This window comes from Pholcus phalangioides, unplaced genomic scaffold, assembly GCF_987345545.1.
Source record: "Pholcus phalangioides strain wild (caught in Gottingen) unplaced genomic scaffold, Ppha-v1.0 ptg000001l_1, whole genome shotgun sequence".
Taxonomy (NCBI): domain Eukaryota; kingdom Metazoa; phylum Arthropoda; class Arachnida; order Araneae; family Pholcidae; genus Pholcus; species Pholcus phalangioides.
The window spans coordinates 11,635,887-11,663,789 of NW_028301594.1; the positions used below are offsets into that span (position 1 = coordinate 11,635,887).

General features: G+C 33.9%; 1 protein-coding gene across 2 annotated transcripts in view; it reads left to right on the forward strand.

Annotated features, from left to right (window-relative positions):
* Nucleotides 1–7,723, forward strand: part of skd (mediator complex subunit skuld) — a 54,269-nt gene extending 46,546 nt beyond the window's left edge. For both annotated transcript variants that reach the window (XM_089254415.1, XM_089254472.1), the window contains exons 23-27: nt 798–1,218; nt 1,473–1,724; nt 5,525–5,689; nt 5,922–6,040; nt 7,442–7,723. In XM_089254415.1, the coding sequence (XP_089110541.1) occupies nt 798–1,218; nt 1,473–1,724; nt 5,525–5,689; nt 5,922–6,040; nt 7,442–7,574 (1,090 nt within the window). In that variant the 3' untranslated portion in view covers nt 7,575–7,723. The remainder of the gene's footprint in view (nt 1–797; nt 1,219–1,472; nt 1,725–5,524; nt 5,690–5,921; nt 6,041–7,441) is intronic.
* Nucleotides 7,724–27,903: the final 20,180 nt, after the last annotated feature.

A 27,903-nucleotide genomic window follows, 5' to 3' on the forward strand; every position in this document is an offset into this window, starting at 1 on the left:
CCGGGCGTGATGAATCCCAGGTGCCAGGTTGCTATGCTGACTAGAAAATTTGCATTGCCGCTTTATATGGTTGATTATCAATTTGGAATCTGAGAACCACATAATTTTTTTTAGTCAGCATGGCTACCAACATGAAAAGGGGTTGTCTAGAATTGCTGAAACTCCTCCCCCATAAGTTTCCAGTTTTTTTTGAGAAAAATATGCTTGGCTCCCCTACTAAATTTGTCTGGTGCCTAAATTATTTTTTGATTTGTTAAGCCTTGTCAGTTAAACAGGATTTTATTACATTAAAACTGTGATCCTCAGACCTGACAACATATTAGGCCCACTCATATGCTTAAAGCACACATTTCGGCATATACCTATTTGTTAGAATTTTAGTGGAGAAATGTGTATGAGGGGCATGTACGGTTAAGTGGAAGAAGACTCAGACAACCTACATCTCTGCCCTAGTCATCATTATCTGCAGCTCCCTTATTGTCACTTCGGGATTCGAACCTGGGTCGTCAGGATGAGAGTCATAAGTCTGGGAAAGAAACTTTAAGGTTTAAGAGGCCCAGTAGAATCAAACTTATTTGGCTGTTGTAAGATGATAAAAAAAACCCATATAGATTGTTCTTGTTTCCACTTCAGATGTAGATGAAATGTTTTGTTCCATTGGATCTGGGTTCTTCAGTCTAGAACCTTCTAACCTGGATGATGGTTATGAACAGCTAAAGCCTTGAGTTTTCTTATGATAAACAAAAATATAATTTTTAGCATTTAACTTGTTTTAAAAAGTGCTTATTATTTTGCAGGACAAGAAGGAAGAAAGCATCAGTTCGTAAATTGACGTTACACAAGCTTCTGGACTTTATAGTTGAAGTTATGTCTAAGTGTTTGCACTCGTGGAGGTTAGTCATTAGCAGACTTGGTAGATTGGGACACTTAGAACTCAGAGACTGGGCCACGTTGCTCAGCAGAAAGTCACTCCTTCGTTACAGCCATCAGCTTCGAGATCTGTGTCACCAGTGTGCAGTGCTCAGCCCTCCTGACAACCCAGCCATTTTGTCTGCTTGTTTAGTGTCTTTGGAACCAGATTCTGCTTTACGGATTATGTCTGATCAATACACGCCTGATGACCATTTCAGAAGTAGTTGTAATTCTTGTGTACTTAGTACCCCAGAAGATGCTTCCTGTACTCACATTCTGGTCTTCCCTACTTCAGCGACTACACAGGTAATAAGATTTATTAATTGTTTCATCATCAAAATCTGGTAAAATGGTGCTATTTCTGTAAGTGGATTTCTTGTAGAGTGATTATGATGGATTGTGATATGATGGATTTATCTGTCATTGAAAAAGAAACGCCATGAGAAGTTGGAGAAATTTCCCTTCCATTTCTTTTGCAAAATCTGCTTTTGAAAATTTGAAAATCAGTTGTGCATATTTTTTATTATTATGTAATTTTCATTTTTACGCTTCACTTCCAGTCATCCCAAGCTACATTTCAACAAGAACATATTGATCCATTGGCTGGTCCTCTTGGAGATGATGACATATTCCAAGCACTGAATGATGATGATATTACAGTGGGCCAAGATATTAATGATATATTCCGTTGGACAGAAAGCCCAACCCAGAGTCCTGGAGCCTCTCCAAGAAGAGATATGTCACAACCCGGTAGTCCAAGCTGTGTGATGAATGGAAGACATTCGCCTTTTCTTCCAGGAGGTCCAAACCGAGTAAGTGCATGTAAATACCATAATTAAAAAATTTTGATTTGAGATTTTTCTAAAATCGATCAATATCTTGGTATTTGCACCTTGATTTAGCAATCAAATTTTTCTATTAAACAATTTATGTGTTTTTTAAATTTTTTTATGAAATGTAGTTTTGTCAAGGTGGATATTTTTTGTTTCTTTACAAATTAATTTGTGATCACCGTGTGTTATCCACAGCTAATGCTTGTTAGAAAGATTGATGAAACAGCTTGTTCCTAGCACTTGAACATTGTAATTCTGAAAAACAAACTTTTTAGTTGCTTGCATGTAACTTTTATCCTGTGGTTTGTGTGATAAATATACAGTCGGGCCTCTGTTTAACAAACTCTGATATAATGAATTTCTTGATGAGATGAATTTTTTAGAAGTTTCTGTATGTGTGTTAATCTCAACCCTGATACAATGATTTTCCTTGATTTATCAAAAAGAAATAATTTTGGTTTTAGACAGGGTTGTTTGGTTTAAACCACGTTGGTTTAAACCATGGTTTAAACCTTGGTTTTAACCAAGTGGTTTTTTTAAAAAAACCAGTTTGGTTTTTTTCAAAAAATCAAATAAAAGTTGCCTAAATATAATTTTTTTCCTTGAAAAATATCATATTGGTTCATTATTAGCCAAAATGTTTCATTTTTACCACATTTTATATCCTTGGGGTACATTCTGATGGTATATCTTTAAATGACATAAGATTTTATAAGTGGTTTTTTTCAAAAAGTCTCTTAAAAGTGGCTAGAATATATATATATATTTTTCATATGAAGTATCTTAGTCATTTAAAGTTATATACAAAAGCCAAAATTTCTCATTCTTACAACATTTTCTACCCTTTGGCTACATTCTGATGCTCTATCTTTAGCAAATTCATGAATAAGGATTGCATCACACATCTAAATGTAGTGGTGCATTATCTCACAGGGTTTCTTTTTCACTTCACAAAGTAGCAGCAACAGTAGTGACACCATCATGCTAGGGGCAGGCATTTTCTTTCCCATAAGAAGTAGCACGTCTCCTACTGTATATCTCCCAGTCTTAATATTCAATAGTAGTTTTTTTTATACTTTCACACTGTTAAGCCCAGTTAATCAGGGTTCTACTGAATAATAGTAACAGATTTATGAAAAATAATCAGCTATATACAGGGAGATTATAATTTGAATTTTGATTCTCCAAAACTATATAATAAGTACTGATCAGAATGACTTGAAAATTTGCATGGATACTCCTGAAGCAATGGAAGTTTCTTTCGCAAAAGAAAAAAGTGCAAAATGTGCAAGTAGATGATGCTGTACTTGGCCAGCAGTATAATCTATTTTGTGCAACCACATCATTTCAGCACTTCCACAGCATCAGTGTGTGGATAGAACTTCTATCAAGATGCACATTGCAATACCAGCAAAGCAGCTGCTGAAGACCCATTTTGACAGGATGCACCTTAACCCTTGCAACTTCTGGCTGTGGGTGTAATAAATAGTGGTCAGATTGCAAACTTTGAATTGCAATCTCCAGCACATTCCCTATATGTTAGATGTTAGAAGTTCCTCAGGAATATTAACGGTGGGGGGGGGGGGGGCACGTTTGGTTTAATAAAGCTGAATTGCAAGCACATCTACATCATGACCCTGGCATACTCCGATTCTGTTGTTGAACAACAATTTTTGTGCTTTCAACCTCAGGTTGGACAACATATTTAACATTTCTTAAGTAAGTTGTAGTTATTTGTTCAATTACTTCGTTTTTTTGTGATGTTTCCATGAATTATGAAATCATGCAATGCTATAATTAAGGTATCATTTTGCCATGACTGGCTATCGTTTCCATTCTGCGAGAAAATTTCCCACATGTTGGATGATGTCATTAATTTTACATTTTTAAGTATTTTTTCCCCTTTACCAAATAAAATTGCATTTTTTCAGGAATATTCATGTCAATTTTCAAGTCATTTTGACAATCGTTCTTTTACAGTGTTTTGAAATCAGAACCTTAGTTATAATCACCCCGTATATCGTAAACCATTGCTAATTAATCTGCATTATTTATGCTTCATTAAATACATTATATTCACCTAATTTTTATTACTTTTTGCAAAATAGCTTCCTAATTAAGTATACTGAGAGTAACTGGAGAAAAACCTTTATGTATTATATGATTAATAATAACATTAAAAGAATTTTCAAACACTCAGTAATCCATTGAGTTGAGCAAAAAATAATTAAATTGCAAAAGTTGGTTTTTGTTAAAATGTAAGAAATATTTATTGATTAATTAGTATGGGAATAGTGTTAATTACATTAATAACCATTTCATTTTAGTTAATTATTAGAAGTTTGAATGATTTTTCAGAAATTTCATTGTTTTTAATGTTAATACTATTAAAACAAAAAAACCGGTTTAAACCAAAAAAACCTGGTTTAAACCAAAAAAACCCGGTTTTTTGGTTTTTTTCAAAAAAACCGGTTTTTTTACCAACCCTGGTTTTAGAGGATTTGTTGAATCAGGGTTCGCCTGTAGTTATATACAGTAGACACCTCCCATTAACAGATACTTTTAAATGTACACTGACTGGCCTCAATGTATTTTACTATTTTTTAACGGTCTCTCCTTGCCAACAGACAAAAGCTTTAGTCCCAAGGGGGCCGATTATCATTCCTATATATTGTCTATAGGCTGTATATAAATAGGTTTTGTGAAATTGCATGGTTGCTCGTTTTGGTTTGAACAACCCAAGTTTCATTTACGAGTTTAATAGTGGTATTATTCTGGATGCAACTAGGATTTGGAGAATTCTCATTGATGTGTGGCTTAGGTTTTCTGAACATTGTTCAGCAGTGGTCAAAAAACAAATAAAATGCCCAGTTTCATTTAAAAAAAATATTTTCGTCATCCCCTAAAGTGATTCTTCTGCTTTTCTGGGGGCTTAGTTCGTCTTGGCTTGGAGTATGCAGTTAGGTTTTGAGACCGTACCTACAGATTGACATAGATTTAGTTGATGGGATGCAGAGAAGAGATATGAGTGCTTTGATGTGTGTTTCCACAGGGCTGAGCTATGGAGAAAGAATTCATTTTTTTAATGTACTTATATTGGGCAAATGCCGGTGTTGTGGATATGATCAGAGTGTTTAAAAATTTCAACAGGATGGATAGGATACAATGCCAACCAACTGCTTTGACAAGGGGACACCAGTATCGTTTGGTAAGCGACAACTCTTAAGTTGTGGTGTCATGGAATTTTTCTCCCATAGGCCTTTGAATAAATGGAATAGCTTACCCCCTCCAGGGTCGTGAATTCCAATAAAATTGGCACATTTAAAAAAAAATACGATAAATATGTTGAGATAAATCAGGAAGCTATCCATTTTAGATGAGGCAACCATAATTTTTTTATGGCCGTTATATTTATATTTTATCATACTTATTGGTGTTTTATTGCTCTTACTGGGTTTCTATATTTTTGATACAGTTTAGATACATATTCAATATCTATATTTTTATGGGCATCTTTTTATCAGCCATCTCATAGAGCATTTTGCCTGTTGTGGCTTTTGTATTTGCATTTGCTAATAATACTTTAAGCAGGGCTTTGGTGTATGCGTGTAAAGCAAACCTTGATACAGTATGTATTGAGTTCCATTTTACTTCAACCAATTTGTTTTAACTGCATATTTACTTAGGTCTTCTTTGTTCTGGTCAATGTGTATAATCCATAATAATGATATTGCATCATCAAGTTTGATTACTATACACTACCTTTATTCTTTCCTCAGGGATCAGGAAGCCTTGTGATGGACAGCATAGAAGAACCTTTGCAGCTACTACAACAGCCCTTAGCTCTTGGTTATTATGTCTCTACTGCTAAAACGGGGCCACTTCCTAAATGGTTTTGGTCAACCTGCCCACATCTTCAGCAAGTCTGCCCTGTGTTCCTGAAGGTATAAAAAATTTCAATGAATTAAAAAAAATATATAAAATATCAATTGCACATTGTATGCTCAATAAATATTCATGTCTTCTATGATGGGTAGTATAAGAAGCATAGCCTTACTAATTATTCTTTTTATGACATTAGCTTTTAGTGACTGAACAGTATATAATTATTAGCATATTTCAGTACTTTATTCACATTTGGATTACATGATGGTAATATTTATATTTTTATTTCAGTCTGCATTGTTAATACATTCGCCATCTTTGCAACAAAATTCTGATGATTTATTGCATACAACAACACATACACGAAACTGCCATCCTTTGGATTCAAACCTCACAACTGATGTGCTCAGGTAAGAAATGCAGTTTAATTTTTTTTCCATTTGATTACAGTGGCTATTTGCAGTAAAAAAACCTTCAGATATTACACTTCACTCATTTTACTTCTGAAATATATATGGCAGCACTGAAAAATCAGACAACACTATATACTTACGCAGACTGTTAGGTATACACACACTTCTGGCACAATTCACTCGGTAGTAAATTGCCTATGATGATATAGAGCAGAGTTGTGCTCAGTATGAAACAAATTAGAACCTTGATGAAATGAGCCACGATTGCTGAAAATGTGTTCAGACCAAGCTTGATGAGAGTTACAAATTTGGCACTGGGGGAATGCTTTGGGAGGCATAACAAACTTAAACTGATTCTCATAAAATAATCCATGAAGCCAAGGGCTTTGAAACACTGTGTTACTGCACTCAAGTATTTCAGAGAAGTGATTTCATAAGCATTTCCCAAGTATCACCTGGGTCAAACGCAGAGGGAACCAGAAACTCTGACTCGATGCCAAGACTGCTTATATTTTGATTCTAATTTATGCTTTATTCTAAAACAAATCCTGTAAACAACCCTTTAAAGGGAATTTTCAACTTTTTGTTGAATTTTTTTTTTGTAATCTAAGTTGAAATCAAACATTACAGTAGTTTGCTATTTTAACATCAGATAAGGAGTATTTCCAAGGATTATAAAAACAGATGGCAGAGTGTGGGAATTTGACCATATGCAAGATATCAATGCTATAACAGCCAAAATGAAAGTCCAAAAAGGGAAAAAAAACAATTATAAACCTTGTATTCAGGCTTTTTGCCTACTGTCCAGGCAAAACTCAACCCTGGCCTGTGACATAGTATTATGGCACCCATTCAAGCTTATTGATCTTCTGTATCACTTACCATCTTCTGTATTAACAAAGTGAATCCAGACCTATTCCCTCTGACTAATGAAGATTTTACTATTTTTCCATTCATTTGATAAGACAGGTTCCTTTCATGAAGTTCAGTAATAAGATGATTAATATTATAACAAAAAATGGGCACAAATTTCAGCACTTATGCCCAGTACTGACTTGCTGAAAATACCTTAGTTTTATATTAGATTTATCTTGAGTATTTGCTTTACTTACTGTAATTTGGTTTATTAACAAGTTGAATCATTCATTATGCAAAGTATTGCTTGTGTTTTTCGATTTGTTTGTGGGAAATGCGTTGAGGTGAGCATTAGTTGTACACCGACAGAAATATTGTGAAGATTAATAAAAAACAGCCCTGGCTTTTATGGTACTTGTACTAATTCATTAATTTCACAAGAAAAAAAAATATGCAGATGACAGATTTTTTTTTTGAAGACAAAAAAAATTTGACCAGTAGTTTGCAAATTTTTTTCCTAACTATTTTGTTTCTTTGTTTCAGGTATGTGCTGGAAGGTTACAATGCTTTGTCTTGGTTAGCATTAGATCCAACGACACATGATAGACGGTCATGTCTCCCTGTTCATGTGCAGGTGCTTATGCAGCTATATCATTCTGTTGAAGCACTAATATGAAGACAGTAGAAAGTACATAATGAGTAAGACAAAGGATACAAATCTATTTGCAGGAACCAATCACACACTAATAAAAGGGATCAACTGTATAGTGGCTATAACAATCGTAATGATTTTGCCAACCATAAATAGGTCTGTGATTTTTCCTCAAAAAAAAAAAAAAAAAAAAAAAATTCCAGCGCAGGATCACATATCAGATGATTCCATGTATCCGACTGCTTATATTCTTTTATCGAACATTTACCTTTTGGTAGCAAATTGAACAAACACAATATCATTTAAAATAAAATCAAATTTCAAACTGTCACAAAGGAACAGGGAACATCTTATATCTGCTGAAGGAACCAAAATTAGAACAATTTAGATGTTTTTTAAGGGGAAAAAAAGAATTCTCACTTCCTATCAATGTCTACCATTTATTCTTCTACCCCACCTTCTCGCATTGTACAGCTGTAAATTTGTCTTTGAATTTTGAAAAAAAAAATGTTAGGCTTTGGGGACTAGGCGAGAAACTGTCACCATTCCATTGTTGAACCCAAAGCTTGACAACATTTGATGCGTGGGGGCTTGTATCATAATATATATATAAATGATCATTATGTGATTGGCATTATCACAACTTTGTTTTCCTTTTTATTTCAAGAATTATTTATTTTGTATATATATACATATATATATGAAAAAAATTGAAATCGTAACTACGTAAAATTATACGACCCAAGAAAAATGAAACTACTTAGATGAGATTTATGAATGTACAAAACTTGGACAGTTTTACAGACTCATAGTTGGAGTCGGACGAAAGGGAAGAATCTCCAGCGAAAACATTTTGTACAGAGAGAACGATATTGTACAGCATCACAGTTCTACAAATCTTTATACAAATTGTGTACATAGTATAAATATATATATATATAAAATATAATATTGTGGTTTATGTTGTATTATTTTTTTATTTTTATGTCATTTGTGGTTTTTTCTCCCCTTCTTTTGGAGGCGGCTATGAGCAGCTGGCTCTCTCTCTCTCGAAATTTTCTTCACCGTGCATGTCAGTTACGGGGAATATGTTCAAGGGAGAAGAGCACTGCCGACTTAGCAAAATCACTAGAAGTTACGCATAAGACATTCATTTTCCACTGCCTTATGTATAATTATTCATCAATCATTTTGTTTGAGGTTTCTTGCTTCTTTTTTTTTAACATTTGTATGGAGTAGGATTTTAAAATTGCAATAATTTTTTTCCCGCAAAATCATGTTTTTAATCTTTTATTTTTCATAATCCTGCTTTTAAGAGGATATGAGAAATTTTGATGCTTTCCAATGTTAATTGTTTTGCTCACTTAGAATCAATGATTATTTATTATTCATAATTAGTCTGAAAGTATTTATTGCACAATTCTTTTTTTCTTCTGAACTTCTTTCAATGATGAAATTGTGAATTGTCACATGAAATGGTATTGAATATTATTGCGGAGGATCAAGAAAAATTGATATCTTGATTCTTGGTGAACAAATGAATTTTATTTAGATGTATATTGATTATATTGTATTTATTCTGCTCAACAAGAAATTTATTTGTCAACACTATTTCGTTAGTTATTAATTTTTTTGGGGGGGGGGGGAAGACAATTAATCATATAGAACAATGTAAAAGTCAGAGGTGGCCAAACTCTCTCTCAAAAACATCGAAATGAATTTTTATTTTCATTCTCTGAGGCAGGGGCTGTGTTTAAAAATATTGTTAAAAAAAATCACGAATTAAATATAACTTACATCCTGTATGGAATTGTAGTCAGCAAAAGTAAATACACACAGGTTAAAACTGTAATTTGACTAGTGATATAAGGTTTAATTTATTAGATTTTTCAAATACATACCATTCAAATGTGGGTGCAATGATAGCTTTATTTAAAAAATATTTTATATATTTAATGTTTGTATATTTGAATATATATGTTACGGTAAATGTGATATACATCTGTGACTATCCGTAATTGCCAGTTGTTATGCATAATCACCAATCATCTTGGTAAGTATTGCCGCCTGGCAGTCTAGCGGTTAGGGAGCTAGTTTCTAACTGTGCAGGTCAGGGTTTGAATCCCAGTTCGGGCATGGATGTCTACTAACACAAATTCCCTGGACACATCATAAAGATCTCTTGGGAATACGTGGTGATCACATTAAAAAAAAAGTTTGATAAATTTTCCTACATTTATCACTTTTATCAGTGATATTATATAATTATTGACTGAAGTTAAGTATGATAAATATGGAAGATATGATGCAGAAATATTACTTGAATGCAACCACTTATCAGTTTCTCCCATAAGTGATGAGTGCGTTTCACATATTTTGCTATAAAAAATTAAATTAAAATGTTATAAAGGCAAAAAAATGTATAAATTATCACCAGTCTTCTAATGTTATGTTTCTTCACATTCATCAATCTAATCAACATCACTGATCGAATCCGTCATCCTAGACTGAAGTTTGAGCAAAATGGGCTGTATATTTAGGTTATTCATTGAAAATTTATCATATTTACCAATATGAGATGGAGTTCATGTGTAATCACCAGTAAGTGTAACAAATTTGCAAAATTATGAAAACTTAACAAATGGTCAGTGATTATGCATAATTATCTGATTTATCACATTTATCGTAACATATACATTTCTCAATGAACACAATCTTTCGCTGTAATAAAAATCAACTTTTTATCAATAATTTACATACTGTGCCTCATAAGAGCGTGAAGTTATATATTTTCATGCTTTCATTTTGAGCATTTCATTTGCTGATCTATTGGTTGAAATCATAGCATTATATATATACAAACTGAGCATAATCATTTGATTGAATTATCATATTACGACAATAGAAATGGCTAGAATTTATTATCCATCCATCAAAAATATCATTAGATTCAGCTTTGCTACATTTTGCATTGCCTCATGATATCATATCAAGTGGCAAATTGTTTGGCCACCCCTGGTTAAAGTGATCAATATATATTTTCCTTTTTTCCTGCGCGATAGGATGTTATAAGCTATGAAGACCTGATACTTCATGCAACAAATTTATCTTTTATTTTGCTAAACAAAATATGTGTTATATATATATGTATCAAGTACCAGTGATGAATTATAAGCGATTAAATATTGTGATGTGTCTCATGCGATATATGTATAAAAGAAGAAAACAGGACCATGTACTTTTGTGAGGGTTCTTAGATCTGGTCATCTTCAGAGAGGATTAGATGTTAAGACTCATCGTAAGGCATCTATGTATTCCTAAAAATAGTTGAAATGATTGGAAGCTGCTTTTTGAGAATACATATATGGTATACTTACTACTTTTAGGCTGATCAGTTTTTTTAAAAGATTAAAAAAAACATTAATGACAATGTGATTATGTATGTGTTTAGAGATGTTTTTTATTCATGAAGATCTCTATTTTTAATTGTTTTCTCTTACAGGTGTAGAATGTTCTTAGAATCACTTTAAGTTAATCACTTTTACTGATAGAGAACAAAATTTGGTTAAAAAACAATGTGGTTAAAAAATTTGCATTTGTATTAATTACAATCTACAGAGTTTAATTCTTAAATGCTGCTGTTCTTTGTATTCTTTATTAATTGATTTCTTAAAATTGTTTTGCAGTAATGGATATGTCAACTTTTTTCTTGTGTGTGTACAATACACACAAAATATTACAGTAACTTGTCATAAATATCAGTTGCATTGCCAATATTCAACAGCGAAGAAATTCTGAAAAAAATTGACCAATTTTTAAGATCAAATTTCATTTTCAGTTCATTAAATGATAATTTGCAAGACATACAGTGTAATATTTGAATCTATAAAATTCTGAACCTTAATTCATCAATCAGATCTAATTTCTTTCCACAAGAAGACAGAAAAAAATATTTTTTTTGAATTAATAATTTGCCATTTATTACTTTGACTTCACTTATAAGAAGTTATTCTGGTTGGTAGTTCAAACTGCATATTTTTAAACTATTTGTCGTTATGCTGTGAGAAAAATGCTATGATGCTGTTATGCCACAAACTAAGGAGCAATAACTTGATATTTCCAAAAAGATGATAGAGAAGCATGCATGAACATATAATTAATGTGCGTGTCATTAAATATCTTAAAAATTAATCCAATGAGAGTATAGATTATTTCCACAAAAGAAACAAAAAGCAATAGTTTCAACATGATGTCTGCATTTAAAACAATGGCTATATTGGTGTTTACCAACTTACATTTAGTTTTATTGTACCTTTCAGATTTGCTTCTTGTACTGTAGTTGGTATGTGAACTGATTTTCATGAAGCAATAATATTAAGAAATTTTTTTGTTAGTGCAAAATGTTGAAAGAAAACAAAACAACTTGGCTATGCATCATCTTTGGAAGAATAGGTTGAATTTATATGTGACATGAATGTGAAAAAAAAAGTGTTAGAGATAACTTGATAAACTTTATGCAATGAAAAATCATTTGTGTATCTATGCAAATAAAACGTGTTCCTTGTCTTTTAAAGAGGTAATAGCCGGGAAAGGGGGGAGAGAGACTGTGTGTTTGTGGACATTAATTGTTTTTACTTTTTGTGATGTAGACATTTAAAGTTTGATTCCTGCTCAAGTTATGTAGAAGCATGCATGCATATATTAGGGCTGTTCTATATTGTTTGAAGCGTACAAAGTTTAGTCGTTGACTAAGATAAAATGACTTCCAATATTATCCACATTAATTAAAATTTGTTGCCCATCCCACTGAAATTATGGGATTTAAATTTTGCATTAATTATTCCAATTAGAATCTATATTAATATATAAAATAAACAGTGTTAGATCTCAAAAAGATTCAGAAGATGTTCAATCAGAAATTTTGGGAACATTCATTTGATTTTTGAAAATTTCAATTTTTTTAATTGATCCAAGTTTTTTCTAGCACACTGTTTTTTTCACACATTTTTTTATCCACATTTACAATTTTGGGTAATGACAAGTGGCAAAAATGACACACTAATACTGTGACTTACTCTACCTAGAGTTGAGCAAATTCAGAGTTAGATAATTTTCTGTGAATATATATATTTTTAATTCAAACAAAGGACAAATGCTCAGATATTAAATAAATTGTTTTATTTGATCAGAACATCATATATATATATATATATATATATACGTAGTAAAACTTCGATTAACCGTCAGTTTCTTTTATCTGTCATCGTCTAAAAAAAGGAAAAATAGCCCTAGATTTTAAGGACCAGAACGATTGGATCACTGCTATGGGGTCTGTGCAAATGCCACTGGCAATCATGGATTACCCCTGCTTGTAATTGGTAAATCCACAAACCATTTGCTTTCAAAAATTTAAAGAGGAACGCATTGCCTGTGAACTATTATGCCCAAAAAACTGCTTGGGTGGACCAAACAATTTTTTAAAAATGGTTCACTGCATTTTCATGCCTCAAGTTAGAGCCCATATGGCCGAAAAGCACTTGTCGAGGAAGCACTGCTGTTAATGGACAATGTCCCGACACACCCCTCTTGTGAACTCAAAAGTGATGGTGGCAAAATAACCTCTCTTTCTTAACGCCTCTTTCTCCCAGCCAGTACAACTCCACTTATCTAGCCTATGGACCAGGGCATAATTGAAAATATGAAGCGACAATACAGAAAAACTTTTATTGAAGGCTTGCTTTCATCTGATGATGCTATGACTGCCAAAGAATTCTGGAAGAAATGCAACATAAAGGACACTATTTTCAATATTGCCACTGCCTGGGCTGACCTTATATTCAAGTTTATATTGATCGTTTCATGTAAAATTAAATACAATATGTATGTATTATTCACTTTTGAACGATTTTATTCATCCCAAGCTAGCAGTGAAATCATGTTATTGTACATATGTATTAAGAGACTTCTGTTATATCCGCCACAGCCCTGGTTTGGTTGGTTACTGTTAATCGAAGTTTTACTGTATGTAGATGAAATTTTGCCATTTGATTTAGAAATGGAATCCCTAGGCTTGTATGGTAACTGCCACTTTTGCTGGTAAAGTCACAATTTCTCACATGAATTCGAATGTTTTTCTCAGTCTTAAAAAAAAATAGTTCAATCTGATGCTCATTGATAATTCACCTGCAGGTCTGCAAATCTCAATTTAATTCCAACCCATGGTTGCAAGTAGTTTTCTTGTCTCTAATATCCAAACACACACAGCTTATTTGTTTCGATGGACCAAGGTGTTATCAAAACATTAAAAATGTTTCACGTGGAACTTTTTCATTTGTATATATTTTAAGGAGAACTGCCTTTTTTAATGATCAGATTACAGTCAAGTTAAATTTTATGATGTCATAGGAACATACCATATTTTACAACAATATATTACAAAATGTATACAACTATCACATTTACAAAAATAAATTTGATCATTTTTGTCCAACCACTGTCGTTTTCTGCACAAAATGGCTAATTAGACTGGGACCTACAGTTTATTGCCGAATCTGAATTGCAGCATTCAACATTGTTGCCTTTTTATACTCACAGAGAGGTTAATGCGCCAACCTCTCGTGTGGGACTCCCTGCGATAGCAATCTTTTTCTGTGGTAATTTTATTGCCGTTTTCTGTTGTAACTCTGTCAGGAAAGTTTCTGACAAGGATGAATCAGGTATTGAACTCGGGACACCTCTGAACATCCTTCAGTATTTTAGTCGAGTATCTTATTGACTCTGGGCTACCTCGCCCACTATATTAAGATGGAAAAATACTTATTTTCCAAAATTGTGGCCCCCAATTAACCAATATTTGTATGTGAAAGTACTTGTATGCAAAATTGTAACCTTGAATTACTAGGTTATTGTCTGTCCCACCTATTGTGTAATTTCAGGGCATTACAGTACAGAAAAAATAAATATCAATAAAGAAATGATAAATTATGAGGGCAGTTGGAAATGTTTTGTGATGCTCTGTCAGTTTTAACTTATAACAAAATCTCCATATTTTGAAATTGAGGATCACCTGATGGCAGTTGCGTATTTGAATAGTAGTGGTAGAGAGTTTAATGTTGCTATTTATTCCACAGTTGACTTTTTGTTAGTGATTGGTGTAGTCGTATTACATCTTTTCAGGCTTTCATTGTCAGACGAGCTATTGCCTACCACACTTGTTTAAATCAGTGACTGCTGGTCAATGGTCTCATTTCACCTGATAATAATACAAATGAATAAATTATTCGTTTTTTTAAACTTTTTTATTGGCCCTCAGTGGTCTGTTTTTAACATCAGCAGCAATAATGCTTCTTCATTGTAGATAAGTATTAAATATGCAATATATATATTCACAAAGGTACTGAATATGTATACAATCGCATGTGTTTTCTTGCCTTTATTTACTCTGTCATAAATTTCCAATGAAATCTTGGAAAATTACATGTAGTGTATTTCTTTGAATATTATCTGTGGAATATTCAATGAGACATATTCAGGAATGGGAGGTAGCGTTTTTTAAAAGCAAGTACAATGCATTTTTTACTCTTTTAAAAAAAAAAATTAGTAATGCAATCTATGATAGATATAATGAATTTTCATTTGCTGGCAGAGAAGTAATTCTGCATTTGTGCTATGATTTAAATTTCATCTACTTGTGATCAAATGATTTTTCAAACAATGTTTTATTTTTTGAATTGATAAAATTTATGTATACATAAATGCTCATTTTTTTATGCTATATTTTGGCAAAGACTATTGAAATATTTTGTTCTAGCGATGATTTTTTTATTGATTTGGGTTTTAGATATATTTCGGCCATTTTGTGTGACACTAAAAAAATGTTTTCTTTAAAGATCATGGTATCAATCAATCATATATATTGCTGTCCCGCCCCTAGAGGCATACAGCGGGTAAGATCATGGTATGTGAGAAGAAAGAGCTCTTGGTCTCTGATCTCATAAATGTTCTACGAAAATGAGATGGATTTCAATAAATGGGTAAAGGTGCTCAGGATATTTACACACATGCATAATTACTGCTTAATAATAATATAGCATACAATTTAGGCTACATTGGCAGCTGCCCAGCAGCTACATGCATTTTCTTGATACCTGTTTAGCAAATTGTTCAGAAATTTTGCCCACGTTTCGTTTCTGAGTTGCATAAAAATCGAGGCCTTTTTCAGTTTTATTAGCAGTGAATGACCTGTCAATGACGATGTTGCATTGTTGACTGGTATGCTTGGTAATTTATGATCTCTCCAAGTCAAACTTAAATCTGGTGTATACATAGTTATATGATCTACAAGATTGTAGGGGGCTTCTCACTTTTTCTTCGAAACGAGAACTGGACATATCTCTCTTCCTCCTATTATGGTTATATTTGACATCCATATTTTTTTATGGGCATCATTTTTCAGCCACCCTGTTGGGCAATTTGTCTGTTGTGGCCTTTGTGTTTGTATTTTTATATTATGGTCCGATTTTATAAGCACTCGTGAAAATGACCATAATGATTTAAATATTTTTTCGATTTAGCAAAATCCGGTACAATCATCGTAATATCCAATATTTGGATACAACAAATTTATATTTCCACAAAAAGTTATTTTAAATATTTTATTAGGTTTGAATCAAAATTGAATGCTTATTTAAAGTGGGTGGTTTTGAAAAATATTTGTGTCTATCAATGTACTTGGAAAAAAGAACAAGAATTAGTAGGATCAAATTTGAAATGAAAACTTATACTGTTTAAATGAAACATATTTACCAATTAGAGAAAAAACAATGTCTGGGTGGAATTCATTACTTCAGATTTGGGTTTATTTGCTTAAATTTGTCTTATTTATACTTATAAAATGGCAATATGGTTATTAATTCAATAATATGGCACAATGCTCTCAACAATATAGAGCTGAATGACATAGCCCTGCTTATTCTTTTTTTCTTGTAAGATAGGTTAGGTATCATGCACATTAAGCAGCATTAGTATCTGGATAAAAATGACAGTGTTTGTTTGGTTGACACCCCGAAGGAATTAGCAATAAATGTTTGGAAACTTTTGTGATCAAAGCCGTAGTTTTTTTTTTATACGTGTTTGGTGATATCGTTTTACTGAATGTAATTTTTATAAAAATCTCTCAAGTTTTTTTTATGGTTGTTTTTTGAATCATAAAGGTATTTATTTATTAAGTATCTACATATATTTTTTCCCTTCAGTTCAAAATTGTGACAAATGTTTTGAACATCAATGCAGCTTAATTTCTCGCTTATAGTTAATATGCTTTCCATTTTCATATGGGAATGTTCTGTCACACATCAAACATAACGTCCTTCTAATGAAAAAACATTATTTCTCGATTTCCGCTTATGAATGAATTGACAAAATACATATATGATCCAATTTACTCCACGTATATAATGCAAGTTGTACAAATAAGGTATTGCATTTTTATTTCTTCTGTGTGTTTTACATTTTTTTTATTATCAAACTTTGATCTTAAATGCTCAAGTTTTTATTTATTATTTTGTTCAATAATCTGATTCCAAATTCCAAATGGTTACTATTATTTTTCCTCATTTAAAGTCATCTAATTTAACCTTTAATGTGAACATTATTATGAGTAAGTATATAAATAAAAATGGAATAAAAAATAAAAATATATATATATGAAAGAGAGATGTACATTTTCAAACTAATGTTTCTTGTTGTAGATCTTAATATTGCTCTTTTTATTTATGGTGTATTCATACGAGGCAAGGTAATAAAAAGCCAGTTTTAAGTTTTTAGCTCATACTAATGTGATTCTTGTTCTTTTTCAAAAGCCAGCTTTGTTCGTTTGCTGTGTGGAAACTGCTGTATCTTGTCAAAACAATGATTTGCTATATATTGGAAATATACTTACTACTAAAACGTACAAGCACCTCGTGCGCATTCCACTGCGGAGTTTCTAACGAATCTATACCGGAATGGGTGTTTATGTTGCTGGGCTTAATTCGTGTTCTTGGTGGTGCTGCCATCTGTCTTCCATATTCTTAAGTACAGATTATAAATGCTTGAATTTTCATGTCATGTACGTATCATTGTTGAAGGTCTATTCATTCCTGATTTCTGCGGAGAGATTTTTTTTCAAATGGGAAGATTCTGCGGAGAGATTTTTTTCACCTGCTCGCATTCGTGCCTCAAAGTTGGAAAAACGTAGAAAACCGATTTCAGCCGACCACCACTGCGTCGTTCATATGGTTCGAACCTGGATCTTAACTATAAGAGTCCAGCATGATCCCATATAACAGCTCAGTAGCTGTTGGAAATATACTGCTGCGGATAATGTTAATTCAACACAGAGAAACTCTTTAATAACAGACACCCATAAGTGGAAAATTTTGTCTGTGGAGAGGGAGTGGGCGATAACAGAGAGCAAAATATATTAACGTTTTAAGTGGCATATCAAAAATCACTAAACTTCCTATAAAATGTCACGTCTCTTTTTTTTTTTTTTAATGAAATAGGCTTGCTTCCGATTTTCAGCAGGCGCAAACTGCGGGTGGGGGGGGGGCGGCGGTGGTGCTATGTTGACAAATCAACGTCTTAAAATATTTGGGTTTGCCATTGCTAAAATAAGAGGTTTTTATGGAGGTGGAATATCTCGTCAATGTCGGTTAAGAGGAAAGAATACAAGGTGACATCAGGCACGAAAATTGAAGCCGTTGTGGCAACCCTATGGGCTGACAAGTAAGCCCAAACAAACCACTCTTTTCCCTATACTTAACATGTGTTTTGCCAGATCAAATTCTTTTAAAATATTAATAACTAAATAAATTTAAGCACCATGACTGTTTAATGCATCTTCAGGTAATCTACATGATCCAATAAAGGGGAAAAATAAAATCTTATCCTTATATAAGGGGTTGTTATATTTTTAATTTATTTTTGAAAGGGGACGGCCATCACTCTCAACTCGTCATAAGTTTTTAGTTCAATGCCTTTAATTTATTTAAATTCGATGTATCACATTAATGTCTATGGGAACATAATTAAAATAGTATGGAGCTCCAATAAAATGCAATTTTTATAATTTTTTCTTCTGTTTATTTTGCCTTTTTGTTTCGTTCATTATGATAGATCCGGGACATTTCGAAAGTGTTTCAGGCCCGTGGTCGCTCGTCTTAAGCTTTACATGAGGAATTTTGATTTCTGAATCAATTCTGAGGTGCTCGAGCACCTTCTGACAGGGCCGTAGCTAGGATTTTCGCTACCCGGGGCAAATATGATTCAGCCGTTGTGGCAAAGTTCTAGAAGTATTCGAGCGTCCTCCGCCACCCTTCTTCCGTTCCATTCTCATATTCTTGAATACGTATTACTGAAATATATGCCGCCCATCCGAACCTTCCGCTATGTAGATGTAGTATTGAGAAAAAATATATATAAAAAAAAACTTTTTACGAGCCGCAATAAGTCATCTCTGTGGCCTATAGTATTTAGGAAAATAATCTCTTGGGCTGTTTTCTTTCCTCTTAATTTTGTACCCATTACTTCGCTTTTAAAGTGGTACGTGTACGAAAATTTGACAAAAAAGTTTGAATTGAATTTGAAATCAAAAATTGTGCGTGTGTGTCTGTGTTCGAGTTTTTGTTTTACCTGGACTGAAAATATTTCTACATTTTAATATAAACAGCTGAAAGGCATTATATATGCTAATGTTTTGCATATATAATGCTTTTCGCAAAAAAAAAAGTCAGATTTTCTTCAAACACCGCTTGTTCAAGTGTCTTTAAACATTCTCTCTCTCTCAGCACAGGTGTTACATGCTTTGGCATAATTTTTTTTAAATTAAAATGCTGAGAAATTTTGTAACACAAGATATGGGTAAATTTTGGTTAATTTTGCAAAAAGTTCCATGTTGAAATTAATATTCGAAAACAATTAAAATTGTCAAAGCTCTGCTCAATTGTATAAATATATACACAGAATTTGAAAAAAAAAATTGAGTTCCTGAAGTGAAAAGAGAATTTTTAAATGTTTTTTTTAAAAAATGGGGGTGTTTCTCATGGGAAGCCACGGTTTGTTTGGGCTTACTTGGTCCCTTTAATAGAGCGATCACTGGCTTCATCTGGCAACCGCGATTCCCCCATACTTTCTCAACGGACGCGCTGGTCACGTCACCTCCTGTTCTTTCCTCCATGTAAAGCCTTATTCCACACAAGACTCTCTTATTGGGGTGGTGGTGGTTTCTGCTGTATTTCATGATTCATCTTGGACACATATACAAGATAATTCAGTAATTCATGGGAAAAACTTAAATGGATGATAGAAGACACCTAAACAAAAGCATTTGTTCGTTATGGATTAATGTGGTCGAATATGAAAGGTTGCCAACCACTGGAATAAAACACTGGTGATATATTAATGCCACTAATTTTGGCGATGACGGCCCCAGAGGTTTCAATGGGAATCGCATACACCAGCGGTTCTCAACCGGTGCTCCACGGCAGCGCGAGGAAAAAAAAAATTATAGGCATTTTGAAGTATAAGTGAATTTCATGAATCAATTAAAAATAATCCTATACGGTGCTCTACCATAGAAATTTTTTTACCTGAAAGGGTTCCACGATTAAAAAAAAAGTTGAGAACCGCTGGTGTACATAATGCCCAGGAGACGGGTTTCAAGAAAAGAAATCGAGAGAGATCATCACATATGGGAGATGGTTGCCACATATAATGGGTTTGACGTGCCTAATCATTTGAAGCAGAAAATGTAATGTTTGAGAAATTAACAAATTTCCGTGTAAAAATGGGTCGCCTACATCTGTGTTTCTTAACTTTTTTTGCCCATGGATCCCTTAGGAACCATTTGTCCCTAGTCAATTACGATAAAACTATACAAATTAGAGTTTACAATTAAATTACATGTTTTACAATATTAAAAAGGAAAAAAAAAATTATATTTGAATGGACACGGTGTATATATCTCGACCCCATCTCTATAAGTGAAGCACATACATTTCGTTATTTCTTTTGACCTGAAAAAGATAAAAAGGTGTAAATATATTTGATAAGGGGGTTGGTGCACGGCAAATTTTCCAAAAATTACATTTTACAATTTATATATATAAATACTATGAAATTTTTTCTGCGTCTCTGTTCAAAAGTTTTTGTTCTACCTATACTAAAAATATTTTTCAAATATTTTAATATAAACTGCTGTCAGGCGTACATACTCATGTTTTTCAGTAAAATGTGTTTTTCCTTTACATAAAGGAACATTTTTTCAAATACCACTCATTGAAATGTCTTGAAACTTTGTGTCCCTCAACACTATGGTGCCAAATACTTTAATTTAACGTGAGGATTTTTATTAAAATTATTTAAGAATTTTTATGCCAAAAAATATGGGTAAATTTTGACGATTTTTGAAAAAGTTGCATGTTGTTAAAGTTAAAATTCAAGAAAAAAAATAACCAACAATTAAAATCCTAAAATCTCGTGTCAACACTATTGTAACACTATCGTATGTAACACTATTGTGTTGAGAAACATACAAAGTTTCAAGACATTTGAATGAGCGGTGTTCCAAAAAATGTTCCTTATCTAAAAAACAAAAAAATTCGGAAAAATAATGAAATTTGCTTTTGGTGAAGTGTTATAAGCTATCTAAAAGCACCCTCTATCGATTGGTAAGGGGCAATTCTAGGTTGTGGTGTCACAGAGATTTTCTCTTATAGAGTTGTGAATAAATGGAATAGCTTATCTCCGAAGGTCGTGAATTCTAACACAATTAACAAGAAATACGATAAACATATTAGGATAAATCGAGAAGCTATCCATACTTCAGTAATTTCCATTAACTCTGTTTACACAGAAACTTCTAATAAAACGTTAAAAGGAATAAAATAACAGAATTAAAAGATAATAAAGTAAGTGGATACGCGATGAATTAACCCCCTGAAATGCTTAAAATCATCTCCTGTTATCACTTTCATGTTATAAAAAACATCGCTGATCATCAGTAACCAATGGATTTTTTTTATGATGAACTAGCTGTTACCCGCAACTTCATTGGTGTGGATTATGCAATCTCAAATTTACTCAGCGATGATTCCCCTCATACCACTTGAACACCTCATGATCCCCATGGGTGATGGACTTTCATAAATCCCGTCTAAAGTGTGTATCTACATTTGGCATAAGGTATTTTGAGGTATGCGCTCAAGAATGATATGGAAAACAACAGTGTCACTCTAACAGTTACGGTTACAGTGAGAAAATATCAAATGGCAACACCAAGTTTTTTGTATTGGAATGCGATCTTCATACTGAAAAACACTAAATAGCGTTGGAATGGCACCTGTAGCACGAAAATCCCCGGAGCTAGGCAAGGAAAAAGTAAAAAGGACTTTGCCGTGCACCAGAGCATTAATGTTCGTTTCATTCGTCACACCGTTTCTTCGGCTGAGATCCCAGCCTGATTAGTCCTCCACAAGGTCGTGTGGAAAATTTGTGAAACACAATAAAATGCTTTATTTTATGCTGCTTCTCTGTCCTTATTGGTTGTCCTCACTTTTAGCCTATCTACCGCCGGTGATTTTCATGCTACAGTTGCCGTTCGAACGCTATTTAGGGTTTTTCACAATGGAGATCACATTCCAATACAAAAAACTTGGTGTTGCCATTTGATATTTTCGAAATTTTCTCACTGTAACCGTAACTGTTGGAGTGACACTGTTGTTTTCCATATCATTCTTGAGCGCATACATCAAAATACCTTATGCCAAAATTTCATTCAGTTTCTGTGAATGGTATGATAGTTAGGGGCCCATATGTCGGGATAGTTTTTTTATAATCACCCTGTATATACTGTATATAAAATAACATGTCCTGACTGATTCTCATCATCGCCGAGCCAAAACCGCGGAAGCTATAAGTAACGAATTTTGTGAATAGTTTTGTTTCACGACGTAAAGACTCACTAATTCCATATTCGATCCCTAAGGTGGTCATAAAGGGGGGGGGGGGGTTCAATAATGAAGGGAGTCATGCGTTGAAATCACGCCGAGCCCCGAAACCACTGAAGCTATAAATATAACATCAAGTCAATATTGTAATATAGAACAATCGGATTTTTTAATCATTTGTGACACTACGAGGTTAAAAACTAACTAGCTAACTAACCAATTCACTCACTCACTAGGTCACTCGCTGAATCCCTCACATACTCACTAGATTATTCGCTCACGGCCGTATTCACCAACACGGTTTAAACTGCAATCGCAGGTTAAACGATTAGCGATCGATACGGATTAGTTAAAATCCCCAATTTAATCAAAAATCCGTTTCGATCTTCAATCCTTCCACCTGCGATTGCAGTTTAAACTGTGTTGGTGAATACGGCCGTCACTCACTCACTGACTCGCATCGAACTGTTGTCGGTGAATTTTCCGGACACGATTAAAAGTAGGGTCCGCCAGAATTTGGTATTATGAAATTTGAGAAAAACAATGGGAAAAAAGCAGATTTATTGTTTGTGCAGAAAATTTTTTGATGCCTTCATGGGAACGTCTGAAAGTTTTGAAACAGAAGAGGAATTAATCATGAGTAAATCAGATTTTTTTTCTCTCCAAAATATTACTAATAGCTTCTCTTGATGTTGAGAGAAGTTTATCTCAAAATTTTACAAGCAGAAATTTCTATTTTGTCTTTTTTGAAATTTCCTAACTCACTTATAAATTACAAATTATTTATTTGAAAAATCCCATTGGCAATTTTTAACGGAATTTGTTGTTGAAATAAAATTGTGGTTCATTTTTACACGCTTTGACCAACGCCCTCGAAATTCCCAGACGAATCCAAGTTGCCTCCAAGCAGGGCAGATGCTATTCTAACCATGGCCCAGCTTGCAACAGGAAAACATGAAAAAGACAGTCGGAAAAACAGCTCTGAAAGAAGAAAACCACAATATCCATTTTGAGAATACCATGGTATGCAGATGCCGTGTACTAAAGTTTGGGGTGAGGGGGTTTAACCTATTCCACATTCAGAAATAAAGGAAATAGGATGTAAACAACACTAAAAAAAAAGCGAATTCCTCTAGCAAAAAAACATTCTCAAAAGATGGAAAAAAAACTTCTGGAGGGTATACAAAGTAAGACGACTTCATATACGGAGTATTAAGGAGTTCTAATACAAAGAAGTATGAAGAAATGAAGTCATCGAGCGTGCGCGCAGTCATCCTCCTTTCTCAGTTTGCGAACCTGGTAACCCTATATACCTAGTTTCTTTATGGCATTTTCACATGCCACTGAATATTTACTGCCATCTATTGATGAAATTTTCAAACTTTAGTTTCGAGTTAAATTTCTATGGATAGATGGCAGCAATTGGTACAAAATCTAATGTGTTTCACTACCCGAGGGATACCAGGTTCATAAACTGAGAAAGGACGCCTGCACACACATACACCCTTAGTGACGTCACTCATCCTAATTTCCCCAATAGATGGCGTCACTATTTCAACCAATAAAACCAGCGCAATAATATTTTCCCCAACTCTAAAACAGAAATGCTAAAAAAAGCAGGAACAAAAAATTCTGGGAATTTCGGCGGATATTGGGGAATGCGTGTGTGTGGGAAGAAAAACACATGTTTCAAAGTGGGGGAAAAAATTTCTTCAGAGAAAAAAAAGAAAAAGATTTTCGAAACCCCTGTAAAGGAGAGGACAAAAAGGCGAATTTTCCGAAACGTAGGAGGACGATTGGTAACCCTACACTAGCCGTAAGAATCTGCCCATGATGGATCTGTCTATATACAGGGTGCATAGCTAACAGCACGAACCACAAATTACATGCGAACCGTCGATCCTAGAGGCATACTTCCGATTAGAAAAGTATCGAAATAACGTGTGGACTCCAGATAAGTCATGTTGCATGGGATTGTACAGATATTAAAATAAAAAATTGACTTTTCATACGGATGCGGTGCTCAAAAACAAAATTAGGAAGTTGCTGCCCTGTCTGAGAAATTTGAATTAAAAAGTATAGAAAAGTTGGGGAAAAAACAGTACAAATGTGTGCGGGTAAAAGCTGATAATTGATAAATACCCTACGTTGAAAAGCACCGTTGTAGGAATGTAAAACATATTAGAAGTGAAGATTTTAACAACTGGATGTTGCGAAGATATATTTTGGAAAGAGAGAAAATTCAACTGCCCCTGCGGGGAATCGAACCCACGTCCTTTCACTTTCCGGGTGAACGCCCTAGACCACTTTTCTCTCTTTCCAAAATATATCTTCGCAACATCCAGTTGTTAAAACCTTCGTATGATAGCGGAGAGTGACGTCATCCTTGTATATTAGAAGTGGTTCTGTTTTTGGTGGTGAGCAATTGTTAATTGTTGGGTAGTGCCGTTGTAAACATAATGTACAGAATATAGCCGAAAATGCGTTTGCGTCCTCATGACGACGTTCATTAGTTTAGGAATTGGAATTTCTCTCTCTCTCTGGTAGCTCTATTTCAACTCTTTCTCTCGTATATTGGGTACGTAAATAATAAACAACATCGTTACACATTGGAACCCCTGCTGCCATCTATATGAAGTGTAAAATGTACTAAATACATCAGCCGATTAACAAATCCCGCTGCGCTGAATAAACATTTGTATTTCGGTGTATATGCATTTTATATTTTCAAAAGGATCCTTTTTTCTTCCAGATGGGGGGAACATTCTCTTTTATTTTCACCTGCACAGACCTGTTGTGCGCACAGAATTTCGATATTTCTGTTGAATGACAAAATAACATGCTTATATCAGGGCTGAGGATATCCCAGACACCAGGTCACCATGGCGACTACTACTACTAAACCACACACGCATCTCGTCCACATTCCTCTGCAGAATTTCTAATGAATTGGTACGTGTTGATTTCTAACGATGGAATGTACGTGTAAGCGTTGTGAACCTGATGCCAAGTTTGTAGCGCTGCCTTCTGCCATCAATTCTTCTAACTATGAGTGAAGTGTATTTGTATTTGTATGCGTTTTTCTTCCCACACACACGCATTCCCCAATATCCGCCGAAATTCCCAGAATTTTTTGTTCCTGCTTTTTTTAGCATTTCGCTGTGGTGGTCGAGTGGTTATAGTGACGGACTCGCGATGCGAGGATCCGGGTTCGAACCCCACAGTGGTGGTCGGCTGGAGTTGGTTTTCTGTGGTTCCCAACTTCAAGGCGCAAATGCGAGCCGATCTCCCCGTTAAAAAGTCTCGCCACAGAGAGCAACAGTCCTACAACGAATAATCATTCAATCATAACACTTCACTCATAGTTTGAAAAACTGGTGGCAGATGGCAGCACTACACATAACAAGCATTACAGAGAAACAAAAAACTTCACGTCAGGTTTCACTACACGTACACGCACATTCCCGCATGTACCGATTCGTTGGGGGTTCCGTGGGGGGTTGAGGGCGGGGTACATGTGTGGTGTAGCAGTAGTAGGTAGGGCTCGTAGGTAGGGTAAAAAAGGGTTCGGGGATCCATGATGTTCTTAAGTCAGCCACCTCGTTGGGCAATTTGCCTGTTGTGGCGTTGTATTTGTATTTGTATAATGATCAAATGATGGTTTTGGGCCTGTTGGCGAGACTTTTTAAAGGAGAGATCGCCTCGCATTCTTAATTGGAAACCAGAAAACCAACTTCAGCAGACCACCACTGTGGCGACGGTGGGGAACCACGGTGACTAATGAATTGGTATTGGTGCTTAAAATTTTCTTTGTGGGGTTACTGAATTGTAGGCTGAGAGCAGCACAAAATGTTTGGAGTTTATAGCAGCATATCTGCCAACACGAAAGGGGGTCACTATGCCCTGAAAAAAACAAAAGAAGCATTACTTTAGACCTTTTTCTCCGGGTAAATTTTTTTTTTTGTCGCCTAAATTTTTTTTTATGTTGCCAGATTTTTGTGCTATTTGTCTAGCCCTGCCTTATAGAATTTGGGGAATTTTCTTTTACGCAGAAAATTACTATTGTACACGGAAACGTTTATAGTCTTTCTCAGTTTTTCATTTATATTTTGTAAACTCACTCGTCATGAAGAAATGGTTCTGTTCTCATCTTTGTTTATCATAGTTTTTGCAATAATTAGCAGATTCGTCATTTTTTTTTGGCTACAATAAATGATATCCCGTACTATCGCAATTTTCTCGATGAAACATGGGGATGCCAGGTATGAAGCTGTAATTTTTATTTAAACCCATAACTATATTACTAGTACCAATTACAACGATTGAACATTTTTACAATTGATTTGGAAGTAAATTATCAAGTCTGCCCGCGGACCACCTTTATGATCTTCGAGGACCACCTCTGGTCTATGGACTATTGGTTGAGAAACACTGTGATTGTCTATAACAAGAATCATCTTTTCCAACTTCCATTGTCCCTACCCTGTCTTCAGAACACTCCCTTCTGGGTATCCTTCCTCTTCCAATACAGAAGTAGAAATTCGCTGTATGAAAATGACGCAAACCTCGTGAAGGTTCCATCATTGTTATCTGATGAAATTAAAAAAAAAAAAATTATCGATTTATATCCAATTTTCCCGTCTCTTCACTCCTTTCAACGTTTCCAACATTCCTTCAATAACATGATGAGCATGTAGCAAAAAAAAACATATTTGAAGACAGACACCACACCTTTGAATGGAAAAAAAATGTGTCCTCCATCATCTTATCCATGTAGAAAAAGATAACCCTTCGATGTTATCTCATAAGGCAACTTTGAGTAAATAAATGAATGTCCTCGACACGTTTATAACATGAGCGGATTAATTCGATCGATTTTTTTTTCTCACATGTTATATATATATATATATATATATATATATATATATATATATATATATATATATATATATATATATATATATATATATATATATATATATATATATATATATAACCCGATTAATCCTCGGAACGATTTCTCAACGTAATTTCGCTGGGGCCTATCATTAAAGCGACAGGTAGATAGGCTTTCGGCCTGTAATTTAATAAACTTCTGTAAATAGTGAATATTTAAAGGTGTTGATGTATATTTTTTTTCCGGGTGGAGAAATCTTTTATATCTTTGTAATCAGTCTTTTTTTTTTGGGCTCCCTTTTGGTTCCTTGTTATAGGGTGCCGAAAGAAAATCGATCTGACAGTTTCCAATTACGAGCACTGTAATCAACGATCTCTGTGTTGATTTTTTTTTTTCATTATTTTATTATATATTGTGTGATCTCATCTTGATTTAGGATTCGATGAATCTTCGGGTTGAACTATTTTTG